This window comes from Clupea harengus, chromosome 20, assembly GCF_900700415.2.
Source record: "Clupea harengus chromosome 20, Ch_v2.0.2, whole genome shotgun sequence".
NCBI lineage: Eukaryota > Metazoa > Chordata > Actinopteri > Clupeiformes > Clupeidae > Clupea > Clupea harengus.
In genome coordinates this window covers 12,154,458-12,174,495 of record NC_045171.1, presented here as the reverse complement: position 1 = coordinate 12,174,495, position 20,038 = coordinate 12,154,458, and the positions used below count along the sequence as shown (strand labels likewise).

At 45.5% G+C, this 20,038-nt stretch overlaps 2 protein-coding genes across 4 annotated transcripts in view; both read left to right on the top strand.

The window, feature by feature from the left end:
* The first annotated feature begins 247 nt into the window (after positions 1-247).
* Positions 248-13,281, top strand: bicc2 (bicaudal C homolog 2). The gene is made up of 19 exons (XM_042702802.1): positions 248-978; positions 2,564-2,610; positions 3,038-3,107; positions 3,239-3,318; positions 3,432-3,593; positions 3,874-3,927; positions 4,369-4,563; positions 4,905-5,165; positions 6,357-6,488; positions 6,837-7,026; positions 7,261-7,400; positions 7,814-8,010; positions 8,196-8,304; positions 8,926-9,077; positions 10,105-10,321; positions 10,669-10,879; positions 11,727-11,893; positions 12,315-12,414; positions 12,574-13,281. Exons 1-19 carry the CDS (start codon positions 690-692, stop codon positions 12,702-12,704), a joined length of 2,904 nt encoding a protein of 967 aa, XP_042558736.1. The 5' UTR covers positions 248-689; the 3' UTR covers positions 12,705-13,281.
* Positions 13,282-15,112: 1,831 nt separating this feature from the next.
* Positions 15,113-20,038, top strand: part of spock1 (SPARC (osteonectin), cwcv and kazal like domains proteoglycan 1) — a 204,303-nt gene continuing 199,377 nt past the window's right edge. The window contains exons 1-2 of one of the 3 annotated variants that reach the window (XM_031587173.2): positions 15,113-15,418; positions 15,974-16,147. In XM_031587173.2, the coding sequence (XP_031443033.1) occupies positions 15,416-15,418; positions 15,974-16,147 (177 nt within the window). In that variant the 5' untranslated portion in view covers positions 15,113-15,415. The remainder of the gene's footprint in view (positions 15,419-15,973; positions 16,148-20,038) is intronic. The other 2 variants (XM_031587174.2, XM_031587172.2) reach the window with 2 other exon arrangements.

The window sequence follows — 20,038 nt, the reverse complement described above, 5'->3', positions numbered from 1 at the left end:
TCACCCTACATAATGAATTAATAATACACCGTTGTTTGACAGCTACGCATATTTTTTTATTCGCAAAATGGCTATGTGGCTTTATTGGCTTAATTTTTGTCTGAATTGTGAAACTGCACAGACATTTGGAGAGACTGGTTCCCGCCAATCAATATTTCAGGCATTAGGACATTTAAGGATCAACATATTTTTTGCCCAAGTCCTCAGCTCTCACTTACAGTGTGAACTAACCACAGGCTTTAAGTGGTCTACTTCTAAAATAGCAATGAAATATGACAAAAAGCTCTCAGCACATTTTTGTTTTTTTTTCCCAAAAAATTATATTTTTTCCAAAAATAATATCTCCTCCACCACATCTGGTGTGGAATGTACCTCCCTCCCTGATGTGGTTGCGTGCGTCTGTGTTTGAGTTTGGGTGAGCACAGCATGTGTGTGATCAGTCCCTAGGAGTGGGGTGTTGGTGGCTTCCTGAATCTACGCCCCCCCTTGATTTTGTTCTCTCTGTGTGTGTGTGTGTGTGTGTGTGTGTGTGTGTGTGTGTTTGGAGAAGTAATGACTGCGAGGGGGCGGGAGTGTTCCTGGACCCCTTCTTCTTGTCTCCTTGGTCACTCTGATAGTCACTAACATAGGCTCTCTCTTGCTCACTCTCTCTCTGGCACACACACACACACACACACACACGCACACACATGCACGCTCTCACTGCCATGGCCACCACAGAGGAGCAGAACTCTCTGCGTCCAGATGGACTCGAACAGCCTGCCACTGACACAGGACCAGAACGGAACCAAAACCAAACTCAAGCCCAGCATCAGCCACCACTCGACAGGGACGAAGAGGAAGAGGAGGAGGAGGAGGAAGACGAAGGAGCAAACTCAGTACCTGGGTCAGAATCCACTAGTCCGGAACACACTGACCCACACTGGGTGGAAGAACGGTTCCGGATTGACAGGAAGAAACTCGAGACGATGCTCTACAGTGAGTTTGCATAATTGCAGTGAAAGTTTGTCTGAGAGTCTGTGTGTGTGTGTGTGTGTGTGTCTGGGTGTGGGTGTGGGTTTAAATGCCACCTGATTGACATGGTATCCACACATGAGGAGATAGACAATTGTGTGCATGTGTTGACTACCACCACCATGAAGCGGTACATTCCCTGTAGAGCAAAACATCAGTGCTTGGTGTGCATTCAGCTTCTTCTGGGATAAGAGAACACGTGATTAAGTTTGGTTTTGCCTTATCTAGGAATTCGGTGTTAAAATGTTGCTTTACTTTGGTTAACATAATTGGACGGTAGAAGATCTTTTTGATGTTGGGTGTATTTGAAGTTCTCTGGCTGCTGAGAGTGATGACAAATCTGAGCAAAATTTTAGAAAATCTAGGTAGCTGTCTTTCCATTGAGCGTCTCTAGTTGTTTTATTTATGGCAATATCGCAGAGAGTGTCTTACTGGCTGACAGCAGCTTTGTCAGAAGAGCACTCTGTTGGTTTAAAGTGCTCTCTGACAAGCAGGATGACTTCCTAATGCCATTTATTGAAGGCACGTTTTGTTTTCGCGTCAAGGTGGATATAAACTGTACTTTGATGGCCATGCTTGTGTGTGTTACGGTTTCTGAACTTGTTGACTGTTCCAGTGTGCATGCAGTGAGCAGTACTCTGTAGCAGTTTGAGACCTGAACAAAATGAAGAGTGTAGTTGTGTTTCACAAGTTCATTTGAGTTAGTTTGCCATTGCATTTTGGCATGGAGATCTACTTTGATTTGTTTGTCTCTTTTGGCAGCAGTATCACATTTCCTGTGGTTAGGGAGTAAGTTAAATCGTTTTTTAAAAGTTTCTTAGTCATTTTGGTTGGAGGGGGAGTTTTTGCGTCAGTGTTGTCGCAAGTAAAATACCTCTGCTGTGATAAGTTGTTTCTCTGGACTAACTTTCTTTCTCTCCTTTACTTTCTCTCGCTCTCTCTCTTTCTCTCTCTCTCCCTCCCCCTGGCCCACTCTCTTTCCCTCTCACTCACGCTCATCACTAGCCCATTCTTCAGCGCTGGGCTGTGTAACCCATGGCAATGTGTGTGTGTGTGTGTGTGTGTGTGTGTGTGTGGGGAGGGGGCTGCGGGTTCACCCCAACCCTGTAAATGTCAGTGTTTGAGGAGATGCCCTTTAAATATTCCTCCGCCCCCAGCTTTTTGAGGTGTTCATCTACTTATTTAAACTAGCGCTGCTTAAATGTTTGGCTGACTCAAGTCTGTCCTCCGGCTAGAGCAGCTGAGAACCACAATTACGCAGATGTCAGCAAAGCATTAGCAGTAAAGAAAGAAAGAGGCCCAGTGTTGTTTTGTAGCACAGTTAAAACATGTAGCTTGGGCCTCACAAATGCTAACTGCTGCTCAGTTTTATGACCCCATATGAAACTTTCACTAAATTGAAACACCTGACACACTCACAAGAAATGGTTTTGATCACAATTATGATACCTGTTCATGTAAGTTTGCTTGTTTTCATGAGTATGTGCCCTCTGGATCTGTAAGTGTTTTTATGCAAGTTAATATGCTAACATTTGTTCCATGATTTTAGCTCCCAAGGATGGGAATGGGCTGACAGGTGAAGAGTTCTTTGAAAAGGTGAGTAATATTAGGTATTAACTGAAATAATAATATCTCAACATAAAATAATGAAAGCCTACATTGATCATATCACGCTAAGTAATATCACTCTAATATCATACTAAGAAATATAATTTATCACTGACATTAACAAATTACTAAAATAGCAACTGCGGTCTGAGTTTCAGCACATTTGCTTCTATAAGCTTGACTTGAATGCAGACTGTTAGGGTAGGAAGTTATGGATAGATCGCCAGCTTTGACATGCTAATTACTCCAGTGTCTTTGTTGAAAGGGAGCTATTTGGCATTGTATGTGTGAGAGAATATGTGTGTGTGTGTGTGTGTGTGTGTGTGTGGGTGTGTTTGCGTTCTCAGCCTCTGTCAGGCAGTCTTTTTCTCACTCTCACACCTGGGTTACGCTCTCACACACTCTCTTGTGACAGGTGATGAAGGAAACTAACACCCAGGTGAAATGGCCATCAAAGCTCAAAATTGGAGCCAAGTCAAAGAAAGGTTTGATATCCAAAGAGCTGCACATCATGGAAATAAATGTTTCACAAATGTTTTTTTTCCCTGATTATGACTCACATATCATGGACTACTTCATCTTGATTTATATGATGTTGTTGCAAACTTTCATGCAGACCCCCATGTTAAAGTGGAAGGGAAAAAAGAAAATGTACAACAGGCAAAAAAGAAGATTCTGGAACTTCTGGAGACAAAGGTTACTACCAACACACAATTTGTTTACCTTATAGATATCCAACCTTGGAGAATACAGTTGATTTGCTTCATTTTGTATGATTATTTACATTTATGATCTTCCTTCTCCCAAAGGTCAACAAGGTCACTCTAAAAATGGATGTCACTCACACTGAACACTCTCACGTCATCGGTAAAGGAGGCGGAAACATCAAAAAAGTGATGGAAATCACGCTGTGTCACATCCACTTCCCAGACTCTAATCGTCACAATGCCACTGGGGAGAAGAGCAATCAGGTGCGGTTGCCAAGTGATCAGACCGTGCCATGGCAACCGCTTTACGATCCTCTATCAATCACAGTACTGTCTCGGGGCTATTATGGGCTTCACTCAGACAATGATTGTCGAGCAAACTTGTAGTGTCATTTTACGGACTAAGCAATATGGCTGCAATCTGTTGCACATTATTTTGCTTTCTTTAAAAAAAAGCTCTCTACTGATGCAGGATGAACTCCCAGGAATCAAGAGATAGATGATATGTTTTTAAAATGAATTTTTCTTCCATCTGTCTGCTCAGGTTTCTATTGCTGGACCAGTTGAAGGAGTGGAGGAGGCCAGGAGAAGAATACGAGTGAGTGTCCCCTTTAGATGACATCAGTCTATAAACAGTGAATGGTGTCATCCAAAGCAACATGTTTTGATATTACCCAGACTCAAAGACTAGACTTGAACAGGTTCTGATGATAATCTGTAGTAGTAATCTGTAGGCCTCAGCTCACAGGGAACGGAGATACAGTACATGGGCTACATTTGTTGCTGACAAATCCCCTGTACCCACCTGTAAATGCATCAAGAAGAGTGATCCTGTATACAGCCGCCACTTAGTACAAACCTTTATTTAGAAAATACTGTGCCCGTTGTTCCTGTGCCTAGGTTCATTTTTTTCCTTGTTACGCATACAATTGATACCCTTAATGTTAGCTGTGTCATACTCGGTTAAGCCATACAATTACAGAGCACTGAAAACACAAGGTTGTGCATTCTTTGACTTATTTGTTCTCTGTGCTTACAGGACCTGCAGCCATTGGTTCTGACCTTTGACCTCTCAGTGAATCTGGTTGCCGGGGCAATGCCGGATGCAAGTTCACCAGTGATTCAGCATGTTGCCCAGGCGTTTGGTGTGAGTGTGAGCTTCAGAGCACAGCCCAAGCTCTACTGCAGCAGCTGCGTGGTGCGTGGTCTGCAAGGCAACAGCACTGCTGTCAAGGTCAGTTACACACACACACACACACACACACACACACACACGTTTATACATAAACATGCTCACATATACTGTACATACCATGTAACCTTGACTAAGGCAGTTAGGTGGTGCACATGGTTATGTATCTCTCTCACACACACACACACTCACACACTCACACACTCACACACAGACACACAAACAGATAATCTCACACACACAAACACATACACACTCACACACACATGCTGTGTGCCTGCATTTGTATCTTGCTCTACACAGCCCTATTTGTATGCACCTCCCCACCCTGAGCCCTGCCTCTAATCCCCCCCGCCCCCCCCCCACCCACCCCCACCTCACAGAAGGCCACCTGTGTGCTGATGGAGCTGCTGCTGGGCCCCGAGGCCGCTGTCGCCGGGGCAACGGTGGTGAGCACGCAGCTGGATGTGACCTCGCAGCAGCACCTCTTCCTCCTGGGTCAGAACGGCGCCAACTTCCTCAGCGTCATGCACCAGACCCAGACCCAGATAGTGCTGCCCGACCTGAGCGCCCCGCAGAGCGCCCCCTCCCTCCTCATCCAGGGCAACACCGACGGGGTCTGCCTGGCCCGCCAGCAGCTCATGGTGGGTGGAACGCCGTCACTGTTAGAGGCTGACACTGACACCCACTGAGTGGGGCGTTTTCTCAAACACACATATCTGCACTTGTCTTCTTTTATTCCAGTCTGTCAGTGTATTGTCTAGAAATGCCAAATGAGCGAATAGTGAATGTGCATTTGCTCTAACTTCCTATCTGGGACTTTGAATAGCTGTTTTAGTTGCCACAAGTTTCTCCTAAATGTGAGGATCTGATCTCAATGCGCCTTCTTGCTTAACTAATAATAAGGAATAAAGTGAGTGGAAAAGTACTCGTTGTAGGATGTAATGACCACTCTCATGCCACAGGTTTTTCAAAAAACAGGAGGCCTTGATTTCAATGAGCCAGCACGCTTAAGTGATGCGTAACAAGGAATAAATAGCGTGCTGCATTTGGAAAAGTTCACACTGTAGGAAGTGAAAGTCCTACCATGTTATCATTATGCTCCCGCTGTGGGCCGGCTGATTTTGTTCATAAGTTCTGCCATCTGGTTCAAAAGCTAATTAGACAATCCAGATGGCAGACACAAAAATACTGGGGAGCACTTCCTCCTTCAGAAGCTAGAAGTTCCACCTCTGGGCGCTGCTTGTCTGGTCGTTCTCATTTAAATTCAGAATCGGTGGAAAAAAACATCATGCAGAAACCAAATGAAAAAAAGAAAGAAAAATTATTTGGTAATAAGTGAAATGTCATAACTTTTCTCTCAATTTCCCATGCAGCCTGCCCCAAGCTAACCTTTCCCAGGTTTTCATTATTTAAGTGAGAAGATGGGGCCCTGTTTTGCCTATTTAATTGTGTAATTACTTCAACACCAGTGCTGGTAAATAGTTTTTTAATGACAAGCACACTAATTGGAGTAATAACATATTAATTCTGGAAGGAGTGCAGGGTCTTTTTACATCATCACTCTGCAAACAGCTCACATAGTCTTAAGTTTTGCAAGGATGGAGGAAAAATGTGTGTTTTCTTCATGCTTGATTAAAGTTTCAAGATTCAATAATTGCTTTCTCTACTGCCAAGATTGGTAACTCCGTGCCAACCGCTTGATAGAATTCTTACATTCGGTAAATTGCTGGCGTTAATACGTGAAGTAAAAACGCTGCCAAGGATCAAGTCTGGCCTGCGTGCCTGCCTGACCCACCTGGCCTGGTGCCCCCTGTCTCTCTGTGATCGTTCAGGACTGCCTGCCGGTGTGCCTGATGTTTGACATGAAGGAGGATGGGGAGGCGGACCCGCGGAAGCTGGCCCAGACGATGCAGAGCCTGGGGGTCTTCATTAGTGTCAAGCCCAAGGTCAAACAGACAGCCAAGGTACCACACCACTACCACACCACGTGATCACCACAGCCTGTGTATGAGGGGACTGCGATGCATATGCGTAGTATTGAAGAGTATGTCATTCCTACCCCTATTTTGTGGGCAGTGTGTTGCATGCCGTATTACATTCTCTTTTGTGCTCAAATAAGAGTGCAGGTGTTTTCTTTACATATAGCAATAAACAAATAACACAGAGAGTCTGGGCCTTTGTGTCTGCTCCCTTAGTTACTCTCACAATGAATGTCACCATTCTTCCTGTGTACTATTGATAAACAATACACTGAGAGATGAAATATACTACAGGTGTTGTGATTGGCGTAAAGGAATGATTTGGTTTCCCAGTCTGTGATAGTGAAAGGGCTGGAGCGGAACATTGCCAGTGTGTATGAGGCCAGGCGTCTGCTGCTGGGGCTGGACTCCAGTGAGGGCTCTGGGATGACCAAGCCCATTTGTGACCCTCTGCTGGCTGGAAACGGGCTGGCCAGCTACTGGCTAAACATTTTAATGCAACAGCTGCGACTGAATGATACTGGTGAGTGTGTGTGTGTGTGCTTGTGTTTGTGTGTGTGTGTGTGTGTGTGTGTATTTGTGACTGTGTGTGTGTGTGTGTGTGAGAGAGAGAGAGAGGAAGAAAGAAAGAAAGAGAGAGAGATAGAGAGAGAGAGTGAGTGTGTAAGTGTGCTTACATATAATCCACCTCTTGTGTGCATAACTCCAACACATGACCTCCATTTTACAACCTCTCAAACCTAACTTCCACCTCCAGGTGTAGTATGCTCTCCTGATGCTGGGATTGGCTTACTGCTGCCAGTTAAGCCACGCCCCTCTCCCCCACCTGGTCTTTCTTCGCCCCCAGAAGAGGGAAGGATGGGAGGACTGAGGGGAACCGACTCCAAACTGGAGAAAGTCAGTCACTTCTGTTTTTTCTCCCTCTCCTTCCCCCTCTCCACTCCTCTCTGCTCTTTCTCTCTCTTTCTCCCCTCTACTCTCTCTCTTTCTCTCTCTCTCCCTCCCTCCTGTGCGCTCTCTCTCCCTCTCCTTCCCCCTCTCCACTCCTCTCTGCTCTTTCTCTCTCGTTCCCTCCCTCTCTCTCTCCCTCCTATGCTCTCTCTATCTCTCCCTCTCCTTTCCCCTCTCCACTCCTCTCTGCTCTTACTCTCTCTTTCTGTTACACACACATACACACACACACAAAAACAGTCTGCACGGCATAGCTACATTTTATCTTGAGCTATTTGTGGATAAGCATGTGTATGTTGATGAAACAATGAGTCTGTGTGTGTGTGTGTGTGTCCCCCCCCCCCCCCCCCCCGCCTCAGATCCTGGAAAATGAGGACCAGCCTGTTTCATCTGAGGGCGAGGACGCTGGACATCAAAAGAGCCTGGAATTCTCTGAGGTCACAGAAGTTACCATGAGGACCGGGGGGTCAGTCAGAAGACACAGCTATTCAGATGTCTGCAGAGATCCAAGCCAAGAGTCCCGACAGTCAATCACAACTTTCTTCCCTTCCTCAAGGTATTAGTAAAAACAGAAACGAAACACATCCCCAATTAGAAGAGATAGGATGAACAGATTTTTGACATGACGTGAGTTTTGCATTGTTTCACATTCTAGTCTGTGCTGCTTTACTACACGTCTTCATTTCAAAAGACAATTTTAAATGTCTTTTGTCTCAACATGTCTTACCTTCCTCGACGCAGTAGGCTTCTAAAGGCAGAGATGGAACCCGTGAGCAGGAAACATGACAGGAGGTGCAGCCTCAGGTTCATCCCTTCCCTGGACACCTGCTCTGACGCCAGCCAGAACGAGGTACTGTGCGAGACACAATACATTGACAGGAAAAAATGGACACAAGGACAGATAAGAAATAATCAATGCAACGCTAGGTCGGGGGTAATGAATTAAAGATGCAACACCGCATCCACGGTAAATTGAGTTGGCTGGCAGACAGTTCGCACCTCAAGAGTGACAGTACAATTAGTGTTGGGTGTGCAGTGCCCCAGGACATCAGTGCAATAAATTATTTCCCAAATACAATGTCCCAATGGCTTAAGAGAAACAGTTTGTTGTTCATTTCCAAGCTCTCTTACTGTCAACATTATCTGGCTCTCATAGCCTGGAGGAGCTTGCTGAAATGCTGCTTAACTCAAAGTTGAATATTTTAAGACAGTGGCTTTTTCTCCACTTTGGAAGTAAATTGAAGTTGCCCTCGAGTGGATGCAGTGAATTATTATGTTTGCTTTGACTAAAAAAGTCCCTGCAATAGTAATGAAGGCGAACTCTCGACAGGAAATGCCAGTGCCAGGGATAATAAAAAGTCTTTCCAAACTTTCTTCTCTCCAGAAGAATGTATGTATTTTTTGTTTAATTGTGTGGTGTGTGTGTGCGCGTGTGTGTGCGTGTGTGTGTGCGTATTCTTTTTTTTTACAGGATGAGGACCATGACTATGAGAGGAAGAAAGAACTTGCAAACCAAGGTTTGACTTTTTGTCATTCATATGTGTGTGGATGTTTAGATCAGGTTGGATGCTATATGTTTGTGTTCTTGTGTAATGGAAAAGTACGTGTGTACTTTTGGAATTCAACCTCATCATGAACATCCATTCCACCATCATTCAGCACTGAGATATTAAGTATGCCATGGAACCATACTATACTGTGTGCCATGTTATGGGGCACAGTCGTGAATCTGTGTGGTATTTATATAGTTGATTTAGGCACGAAATGCAATAATTCACTGGTCTCTGCCAGTGTGCCACGGTGGTGATTAAGGGAGCCCAATGGCATTGGCCATTTTAGCATTCTGCTCTGACAAACGGGTGATGAAGGGGATCCATTTAGATGTGACTCTGTGCCAGATAGGTAATGGAAGACACCCATGTAACCATGGTGCTGTGCCAAACACATAACAGAGGGAGTCTGCACCACCCACTAATTATCCCTGCACATGCGCACACACACACATACACACACACACACACACACACACACACACACACACACACACACACACACATATATACACACGCAGACACACACACAGTTCCAAACTGTTTATCATTCACAATGAGGAATATTGTGGCGGTTCTTTGCCAAATGACAGCAAGTCCCTTCACTGTGTGCAGTTTAATGGGATTATAAATTAGGAGGCTGAATAAACCATCTGCCTTGCCCACACACACACACATACACAATGACTTCAATGTTATAGTCAGCTACACACACACACACACACACACAGAGAAAAAGAGAGAATCACAGGTCATCTGACAGACAGTAATTAAGCTGTTTAATTAGACTTCAGGTATTAAATAATGCAATTGGATTAATACATAAAGCTTTTCAATTACCACAGAGTTTTCAAAACTGGGCCTCTGAGACATCCACTCATAATATTCGAGACAATGTCATATGCTGATTGTTTCCCATTCACAGCTGTATGTGCACATGTGTGTGATTTTATAAATACAAATGAAATAAACTCTAAGATCGCTAAGTGTGATCACGTGTGTGTGTGAGAGAGAGAGAGAGAGAGAGAGAGAGACAGCGAGACAATGTGTGTGTGTGTGTGTGTATTTATGTGAGTGTGTGTGCAAGTGCAAGAAGATAGAGTATATGAATCTTCATTCACATGCGTGTTTCCCCTGTCCCGTGTGCGGTGCATGTGTTTTGTAGCTATGCAGAAGAAGCCGGTGGTGACAGAGGTGCGAACCCCAACAGACACGTGGAGCGGCCTGGGCTTCTCCAAGTCCATGCCTGCTGAGGCCATCAAGGAGCTGCGCTCCGTCAGCCGCCGCTGCTACCGGTCCTACCTGGGAAATCAGCAGGTGGGTGTCTCAACCAAACCCTGGGGACCTGTACCCTTATCCACACTTGTCCAACACTTCCTCCATACTTGTAATCCTGAGCACTTCACAAGCCAAGGCAAAGCATGCTTGATGTGCACTTCATTTGCACACTTTAGCGAAGTACACATAATTACATAGCAGCACATAAATAAAGCATCACTAAAGTGCTCCCAAAGTATCTATGTACTGGTTGGTAAGTGTGCCAAGCCTTTCAGTTCACAGTGACTAAAGCCAAAACCTCTTTGTTGATGCATCACTGCTTGTGGCTCAATCCCATTCTATGTGATGATATGTGTGTGCGTGTGTATGTGCGTGTGTGTGTGCAGTTGACGTACACGCTGGCGAGCGGAAAGGAGCGGATGTGTAACGGCAGCAACTCTGAGAACTGGAGAGATCGGCGGGGCTCGGCGTCGGCAGCGTCTCCTGCCTCTTCATCCGCGTCATCTTCCTCATCGTCATCTCCCTCTTACTCCTCCTCTGCTACCTCCTGCTCACTGTTTGGGTCTTCAGCAGGCAGAGGGCACATTGACAAACCCAGTGAGTATATTCACTGTGTGTGCGTCTGTGTGTGTGTGTGTGTGTGTGTGTGTGTGTGTTTGTGTGTGTGTGTGTGTGTGTGTGTGTGTGTGTGTGTGTGTGTGTGTGTGTGTGTGTGGGTGTGTGTGAAAGTAAATTAATGGTTGCTGTTCGTCCTGCCATTCTTACTTTCTCTTCCTCTGTTTCTCCCTCTCTCTCTCTCTCTCTCTATCATAGCACACAACACACAACAAAAGAATATTAGGGCATCCCCTCAACTGATGAGTGCTCAATGACAATCATGAGCAGGCCTATCTAACTAGGTGTTTGTTCTGGTGTCCCGTGGGGTGTATTTAATCTTAATGAATAAACGCAGACGCTTTTTAAATCAGATTTAATTGAAGCCCTCTGGGATTGCACTGACATTTCCTTTTGGTTTATGACTTTCATCTGGGATCTAGGAGTTTGTTTGTATTTGTGTTGATTACAGCCGTCTGGGGTCTGTCTGGGGGGGGGGGGGGGAACGCAACCAAACACATAAATAAAATGAAATGGAACACTCCTCTCTTTTCGCTCTCGCTCTCCACTCCACTCTTTCACTCCTTTCCATACAAACAACCTCATCAAAAAGCTCCGGCACAATAGCACTTTCCTCCAGGTTTGTTTTTGTCTGGGTTTGTCTCTGTTTGCCATTACAGACGTTTTCCCTTCAGCTGTTTGCATTATGGACCAGACACATAGCACTCTCTTAGTCTCACTGGAAGTCCTTTAGAGGATTTTGCTCGCAGCTGTCATGAACCTCATTGCTTATGCTGTAAAGCGAGGACGATATGGTGAGCTTCTTTATCTCCTCTTTTCTGTCCCACAGCTGAGAGCAACCTGAACTGCGGCCATCATTTCGATGGAATGTCCTCGGCGGGCCGACCTGGGACGAGCGGGCCCCCGGGCCCCTTCCCCGAGCTGGACGATGATCTTCCTGAGCTGCTGAGTCAGCTGGGTCTTGCCAAATACATCGATGTGTTTCAGCAGCAGGAGGTAAGATTCAAGATTCAAGAGTCAGTCTATTAATTGGGGGCAAGGTGTATTATTCCAACCTGAATGTCTCTCCTATAGTAGTAGACCCTCCACTTAGGAGCACCCAGGGTTCATCTAAGAGGGGCTCTGTGTCTGTGCATACCCACAGCAGCCGAGAGAGGGAGAGAGAGAGGGAGAGAGAGAGAGAGAGAGAGAGGACAGCATCTCAAGCACTGGATGGGTACACACTGTAGCTTTGAATGAGAACTACAACAGCAATACGATCCATAAAAGGATAGAATAGGATCACATCCACCGCTAGCCTTCACAATGCCTAGTTGACTTTATATCCTCATGGGGATGAAGGAACATCTCAGGTATATCCTCCTTTCCATCTCTCTGTCTATCTTTCCCCATCCCTCTCTCTTTCTCTCTTCAACAGATTGACTTCCAAACATTTCTGACCCTCTCAGACGAAGACCTGAAGGAAGTGGGTGTGTTGACATTTGGTGCAAGGAGAAAGATGCTGCTGGCTATCACAGGTGAAATTGGCTTAGATGCTTGAGTCTGGGACTGTGTGTGCTGTGTCTGCTGTGGTGCTGGGATGGGGGGCAATGTCGGGCAAAACATTCCCGTGTATACAATTACAGTTAATCTTCTTTCACCTAACCCCTCCCCCCACCCCCTCTCTGTCTCACAAGACCTAAACAAAAGTATAAAAAAAGGACCAGATCCACCTGCAGTGTGGTCCGGGTATCTGGAAGGTGGGGCTAGTGGCCGACTTCCACCAATCGTGGACGTAGATGCAGTGCCTCAGAGTAACCGTTGGTGAGGGTGAGCTGTCAATCATCACCCATCAGCACTGGCAGACAAGGACCTAAGACCGTTGTCTGGGAAAGAAGCCTCCTGAAGGGAAACAGAAGATGAAAATGATTTGTCATCCCTATGTCATCCCTAAGGCTGGTGCTGAAGGGGCTATTTGACAAAGTGTAATGCATTTTCCCTAAAGGCATATGTAAAGACATTCCTTTTCTAGAATCTTGTAATCTTTTGTAATACATGCAATCTTTTTGTGCTTTTTTTCTGGGAATTCAGGCCGAGTGCCTTATGCAGTGTACATAAACAAACATGATAATGCTGAAAGTGATTAAACATCTTTAGTGATGCCAGCTCTCTTCTCCCCTCAAGCAAAGACAAACAAACATCTTTGTTTATTTCAAACTACCCTCTGTGACCTGAGAAAATGGATAACTGTTTGATAAGGATAAACAAGATGATATCTGTGTGGCTGGAAGATGGTCTCAGGAAACTGATCTCATCTTTTACGCCCTGTTTAAAAACTGATTAGGTAAGGCTCGTTTTCATGATGCTGTCAAATAAACAGGTGCGAGTCTGTCATCGTCACACTAGGGGGCAATGTTGTCATCTGATGATTCGCTATTTCGCAGTCATTTCTCGCACATCAGCAGCCGTCAAAGCAGTCGTAATACAATTAAGTCTACAGAGCGTTTGAATTATAAGATGGTGTTCAATTCGTTCAATCCATTGTTAAGTAAATACATTATCATATTAATGAATAATTAAAAGCATTATTCAAACTGTGAAATAAAAATGAAACGGAGCTCCATATTGGTGTCGTTTCACCTGAATGCACATCTAAAAGTTTCCAATTAAAATTATCGACCGTAACCACGCGAGTGCCTTGTCTAATGCCTCAGTAGACCACATCCATTTATTTACTTTAGTGCTCTAATTAAGTTTGATCACAAATACATATATGGACTGTATTTATTGCACTGAAAAAAGATGGATACGTGATATGAACATTTAAAAACACTACTGTATGCAAACCTCTTCGCAAGTCTAGAGTAAAATGTCGTGTGCCTTACAATTCTGAAAGCATTAAACAGCATTACACTGCATCAGTCTAGGCTAATTGGTTGGAGTCTGGAGGACTGAATAAAAGCGTTGCAATGGCCTGCAGAGTAAGTAGACTTGGAAGACATTATCTTGTGGGGAAATTAGCCTACTGTGTCTCACGATTATTTCAAAACGTGTCAATCACGCCAGCTAATTTGAGGCGCAAGAAAATTGTAAGGTATAATTATATTGCAGCTTGTAGGTGCGAGACTTAATTAGGAACACATCAATTCTCCCTCGTCTGCTCGGGCTCACTATGCAACGGATCACTCAGCGCCAGTTGCTAGCTGTACATTCCCAAGCTATAACGGAACAGTCAGCCCGTGGGTGCCAGCGCATTCTCCCACAGGCCCCCAGGTGGACCCCGGATAGAGTGCCAGCTCGCCTGGCGTTCGTCACCGCAGCCGTGCAGCTCGGTTTCCTTCCTATCTCATCTGTCACAAAAGATAGCAAATGAGTGTCGTCGTTGCTCGGGGGAGGAACAGAGAAGCCTCGCCGTGCTTTCCCGGTGCCTCTCTCTGTGACGTTCCCTGTGGACAGGGACGCCAAAACCAAACCACCCGGGCAGACAGCTTAGCGAAGGATGATCCTTGCGCATTGTAACAGCCACGCTACTTAAGGCCCAGACTGCGTGGGCGTTCGGCTGTTCCGAGTGGTGCAATTTGCACATATGGTCTCGCTTTCAGCGCTTCATGTCATACTGAATGATCAGCGGTATCTCGGGTATTGAGCTGCATCTGCCTCATCTGCTTTTATTCTGAAAAGATATGTCAGGCTAGAAGGCAACCGTAGAGCAGCAGCAGCCTTGACGCTTTAGTGTGTGGTGCTGAATGGACAGCGCCCTGAATACTTTCAGGTTCAATGGGCTCCTCTGAAAGACAGACACTTTTCAGCATTACATACAAACTATCTTGCTGAAATTAAATATGCTCATTGCATCTGTCTGTCTAGATTTAAATGGACCTTTTCTGAATTAACTTTTACTCCTGAGTTTTCAAAACACACGTTGTTAATTATTATTATTATTATTATTATTATTAACTGAAGAATTTTCAGATATAATGAAGAGGAGTCATAAAGTGAGGAGTCATTGCCTCAGTTACACTGCTGTTTGGCTTTGCTGACTATAACAAGCATTCAAAGCGCGTCAAGCAGCTATTGATTTAATTTCTTTCAGCCCTATTACCCACTGGGATAACGCTGCGGCTCGGATATTATCCTGAGGTAGCTGAACGAGTAATGTTTGGTCCTCTGTGAATGCACCATTCCTTTCCATTGTTCTAAATCAATCTTACCTACTACCGTGTGCGTGTGCGTGTGTGTGTGTGTGTGTGTGTGTGTGAGAGAGACGGGGTTGCGAAACCCAGGGACAGAGTAATCGCACCAGGAGGTGGAGTTAACTGCGCGCATGGGTTACTGAGTGGGAGGAGACGGTCACCGTTCCGCAGCACAATCCTGCTGCTCCCGGACGGGCCCAGTATCAACGCGGAGTTCGGAGCTAACACACGTCTCTCGGATATTTACTCATCCTGCACTTCGTCCCAAAAATCTGCGCGTTTGACACCGTTGGAAACTTCATATTCCTGTTTTCACGTATCCCCCGGAGCCGGACGTAAGCTCTCCATGGTAAGATAAAGTGATGCGTATGCGCGCACATGCCTTTCTTTTATTCCCGTATAACACAGTTAATTAGAGGGAGGAGAGACGCTTGTGATTCAATGCAACCTCCCTTCAAATGGAAATGATTCATTCGGTTGAAAACAGTTAATCACCAAACATGTTTCCACGAGAGGGGGAAGTGAGGCACTAAATCCGTTCTCCGTGTTCCGTCAGTTTGCAAAATCTGTGTGGCAAGTAGTACAATCACTCCGTTATACTTTGAGGAATCATTCTTGTCAGGCGAGTTTTAGCTCTCTTCCTTTGAGCTTTTTTTCTAACCCGGTTTTAGATTATCATTAATATTTTAGTCACTCGAAATACCTTAACTATGAAGAAAAACAATGATTAACCAAAATCATATTTCAACTTAAGGTGCCTTCCAAAACGGATCTAATCCGTAGAGCTTCCCCTTGCGCAATTTTACAGTTTTAACACACAGCAACTCTCTCCCCCCCTTTTTACTGTCCTTACCCGCGTCTTCAGTGTCATCTCCTCATATAGTTTATTTTCCTTTCTTTTTAGACGATGCTTTACTATCTGTTGGCTCTCGTGCCTGTGCTGCTGGGCGCGGACGCCAGGCGCGGGGAAACGGCGTTCGGGAACAACAACAACAATGGGAACCCATTGGACAACGACAAGTGGATGAGCACCGTGTCTCAATACGACAAGGACAGATACTGGAACAAATTCCGAGACGTAAGTGACGGGTTGATGAAATTAATAAGCTTCGACTATTTTCTGTCGGACTATTTATAGACAATGACATGAAGTCACCAGTGAAGGGCATGTGCGAGGCGTGCGCAGTATTTGGTCTCACCTTTCTTGATACAGCGCACCTGCATTCTTTAACAGTTTTGTCCGCGCGAGGGTGCGCCTTCAATGCTGATTTAGGCTTTGGAATTTGACGTCAATGTTTTGGTTGACACACAGAAAGGATCAAATACTTCTATTAACGATATAATCATGCAAAATATGAACACATATTGAACACAACACACTGTTTCCATAGCAATTTTACAGATAGCCTTGATTTTAACCTACAGTAGCCTACACACACACACAAACAAAGAACTGTGTTTACACTTCAGTCGATCAGCACGAAAATACATTATGGGCCAAAACATCTTCAGAAATGTTTACCAGACACCTGCGCTCCCCTGGTGCTGAAGTGAAACTGTGGCTGTTCTGCTCTCATTGGGACTTCACACCATCAGCATGTATCACCAAATACAGAAAAATGTCGAAACGCTTACTGTGGAAGTGCAAAGCAGAGCAAAAAATACAGCACATAGAATGAATTGAACATGTTGTAGTAACATCAAATAGCTGTCAAGGAAGACCTTTTTGTCATCTTTTTAAAAAATGCTTCATAATCTTTCTGTGGAGCTTTTACCCCTCTGCATGGACATATCATAATTGCTATGGGCCAGACACTTTATTGGAGTGCTAGCTTTTTTTAAACAGGTGGACTGTACTCAAATGCTCTTCACAATAGTGAATTCTTAACACAACTTTCTGGAAATGCTACGTGCTTCACCATCCAGTGAATGGCGTTCCAGGGTGTAAAAGGTTACTCACCACTGGAGGTGAAGCACTTAGTGCCCTTTTTAAAGCTCCATTATGAGAGCTAGCTCTTGATGGTAAAGCGTGTGTTGTCAGGGTTTAGGAAAAGGCTGCCATCTCTCAACGGCTCTCGTGAAGGGTATTTCAGTCGTCCGACCACGCATTTATGAGCATTTGCAGATGGGTTGATGGTTCACCTGGAGTTTGATGGCTCTGTGCAGTGTGTAGTTGAAGGCCAGTAATGACTGTGATGGTGGTTAGCGTGTGGTAGCGCTGTTTAGCAACACTCATTAAGGTCTCTGAGTGAACCGCGGGTTAGGTGCCGGTGAAGGGGTTGGCCATGCAGGTCACTGCTGTGACGGCTCCGGTGCAGCCATGTAGGTTCCTGTGCCCGACATACCAATGAGGCTCATTAGAGGGAGAGGGCTGCTGCGTTTAGGGTGGGAGAGAGGAAGAGGGAGGAGAGAGAGAGAGAGATAGATAGATGAAGAGAGAAAGAAAGAGAGAAAGAAAGTACACATACATGTTTCATATATTCTGTGATTCTGTATTTTTTTTCCCAATGTTTTTTATATTGCTGTTTTATGCTTTGGCAACAATATTTGACTTTGAAATGTTCATGCCAATAAAGTGTGAGAGAGATAGAGAGAGAGGGAGGAGAGAGGAGGATGGAAAGGTAGGAGGAGAAGGAGAAGGGAAGATTGACATTTTGGGTTGCATGCATTATGCCTCTTGGTCGCCCTTTTGGAGGCTTGACTAACAGGCTGTGCTTCTGCATCGCCCCAGTTGGGATTGTGCCGGAGTTGATTGCTAGAGTTGCTGTCTAGTTGTTTTGTTCTCTCTCTCTCTCTCTCTCTCTCTCTCTCTCTCTCTCTCTCTCTCTCTTTCTCTCACTCTGTTTCTCTCCCACTCTCTCTCTTTATCTTTCTTTCACTCCTGCTCACCCCTTCTCTGCCTAATGAGACAGTGTTTCTGCTGTGTGATTCCCCCCCCTCGTCTTTTGCTTGTTCCTTTTGTATCTCCCTATGTCTGAGCTTCTTTGCACCTCTCTCTCTCTCTCTCTCTCTCTCTCTCTCCTTGTTGTTCCCCCATCTCTTTCCCCCTCCTTTTTGTCACTTGCTCTCTCTCACATTTCTCTCATCCACTCCTCAATATGTTACCCGTTGACCCTGTGCTCGCTCGGGCGTGAAATAGGTCGTCCTGTTCAGTCGCATTTGCGAACCTCTCAGCCCCCCCTCTCAGCCGCGTACAGACACCTCCTCCCATGTTCCTCCTTAAGTCTCTGCTGAGGAAATGGAAACTTGTGTTTCAATAATGCATGAACCCAAGTGTGTCTAATTGTACTGTGTGTGTGTGTGTGTGTGTGTGTGTGTGTGTGTGTGTGTGTGTGTGTGTGTGTGTGTGTGTGTGTGTGTGTGTGTATGAGTGTATCCGTATGTGTAAGAGAGAGTGAGAGAGACCTTGCCTGATTTTTGGTTTGCTCTGCATCTTTCTTTTAATGGGTGGTTTTATTTTTGCCCCTTAAGGCAACATAAATGTTGTTAGCGTGTCTCAGTTTGTACTGTTTAAGTTGAGAAAATATATACAAAAGCAATTTTCATGAATTTTCAAAATTAGATATAATATGGTCTAGGGAATACATCTAAGACTTTCTCTGTGTGTGTTTTTTTTCTGTGTGTGTGTGTGTGTCTGGGTGTGTTTATGTACGTATCACTCTCTGTGCACATTCTCAGGTGTATTTGTGCAAGTTGAATTCAAACTACACAAAGCTTTTCTCTTATATCTTGTCCTGTGTGTGTGTGTGTGTGTGTGTGTGTGTGTGTGTGTGTGTGTGTGTGTGTGATTGTGTGTGTATGTGTATTGGTTTAGGGAGCCAGCCATTGTTTGCTCGTGCAGAGAGGAACCTTGAGGACAGGTGGGGGGAACGTGGGCTGGTGTGGTGCCAGTTCATTCTCCAGTCCGTCTGTGTGTTTACCTGTGTGCTCACTGAGCCTCGCCACTTCCATCCTGCCTGTCGGGTCTCATCTCTCCACCAGTCTCTTTGCTCTGGCTCCTGTCCCTCTTATAAATGTGTGTGTGTGTGTGTGTGTGTGTGTATGTGTCTGTGCGTGAGTGAATGGACTGACTGAGTGTGGAGAGTATGTGTGTGTGAATCTGTGGGTTATGGAGTGAGTGAGTGTGTGGAGTGTGTGTGTGTGTCTGAGCGTGTGTGTATGGAGTGAGTGTGTGGTGTGTGTGTGTGTGCGTGTGTGTGTGTCTGTGTGTCTGGCTCACTGCGCACTCCAAACCCAGTGCTCTCTCTGTGCTGCCTGTGTCCCTCTAACCTCTCTCACCGTCCTCCCATCCTCCTTCCTCTAAAGTCCCAGCAGGGAAAGGCCCTGAATCCTCCCTCAGCCCATCCCAGCCCCCCCTCCCATCTCTCCCCCCCACACTCCCACACTCCCCCTCTTCTCTTCTCCACCAGGGAGAACAGCCCCTGTCCTATCGACTGCACTGCAGACTCCCACCCAATCAATCCCTTTGTGTTTAGGGCTTTTGCTAAGTGAGCAAAAAAGCACCTCAAACGAAAAAACAAACAAACAAACAAAAGTCCCATGCGGGTGGCAGAGGTGTGACTGCCATAGCGATGTAGGAACATATGTGTGTCAGTGTCTCAGGTTTGCCGGCGGTGACAGGGCGGTGGCGGCGGCACTGTTTCAAGTGTGTCTCCGGGGAGCCGGAGGTTGCCTGCCGCTGGAGTTGCAGAGCTGCTGTTGTGCCGAGGAGACCGAACGGCAGCAGTGGTGCACCGTCTCCTCTCCTCCGGCTCTGCCTCTGGTGTGAGAGTGCCATGTTGTGTGGTTGGCAGGATAAAAGGTAGACACATTTATCCTAGCTGACTGGCAATATAGTGGACATGAGCCATTCTGCTTATAGGGAGTTTAGATGAGTACTTCAACTGGGCGCTACCATGTAGCAACTAAGTGGATGAATGCAGTCCCCATTACCTGCTGTCACCTTTAGGGAAAATCTTCCACTCAAATA

Coding starts and splice junctions, on each gene's coding strand:
- bicc2 (XM_042702802.1), top strand. CDS start 690: ATGCACGCTCTCACTGCCATGGCCACCACAGAGGAGCAGAACTCTCTG. Junction 3,928..4,368: donor AGGCCAGGAGAAGAATACGA/GTGAGTGTCCCC, acceptor CTGTGCTTACAG/GACCTGCAGCCATTGGTTCT. Junction 8,011..8,195: donor ACTTTCTTCCCTTCCTCAAG/GTATTAGTAAAA, acceptor TCCTCGACGCAG/TAGGCTTCTAAAGGCAGAGA.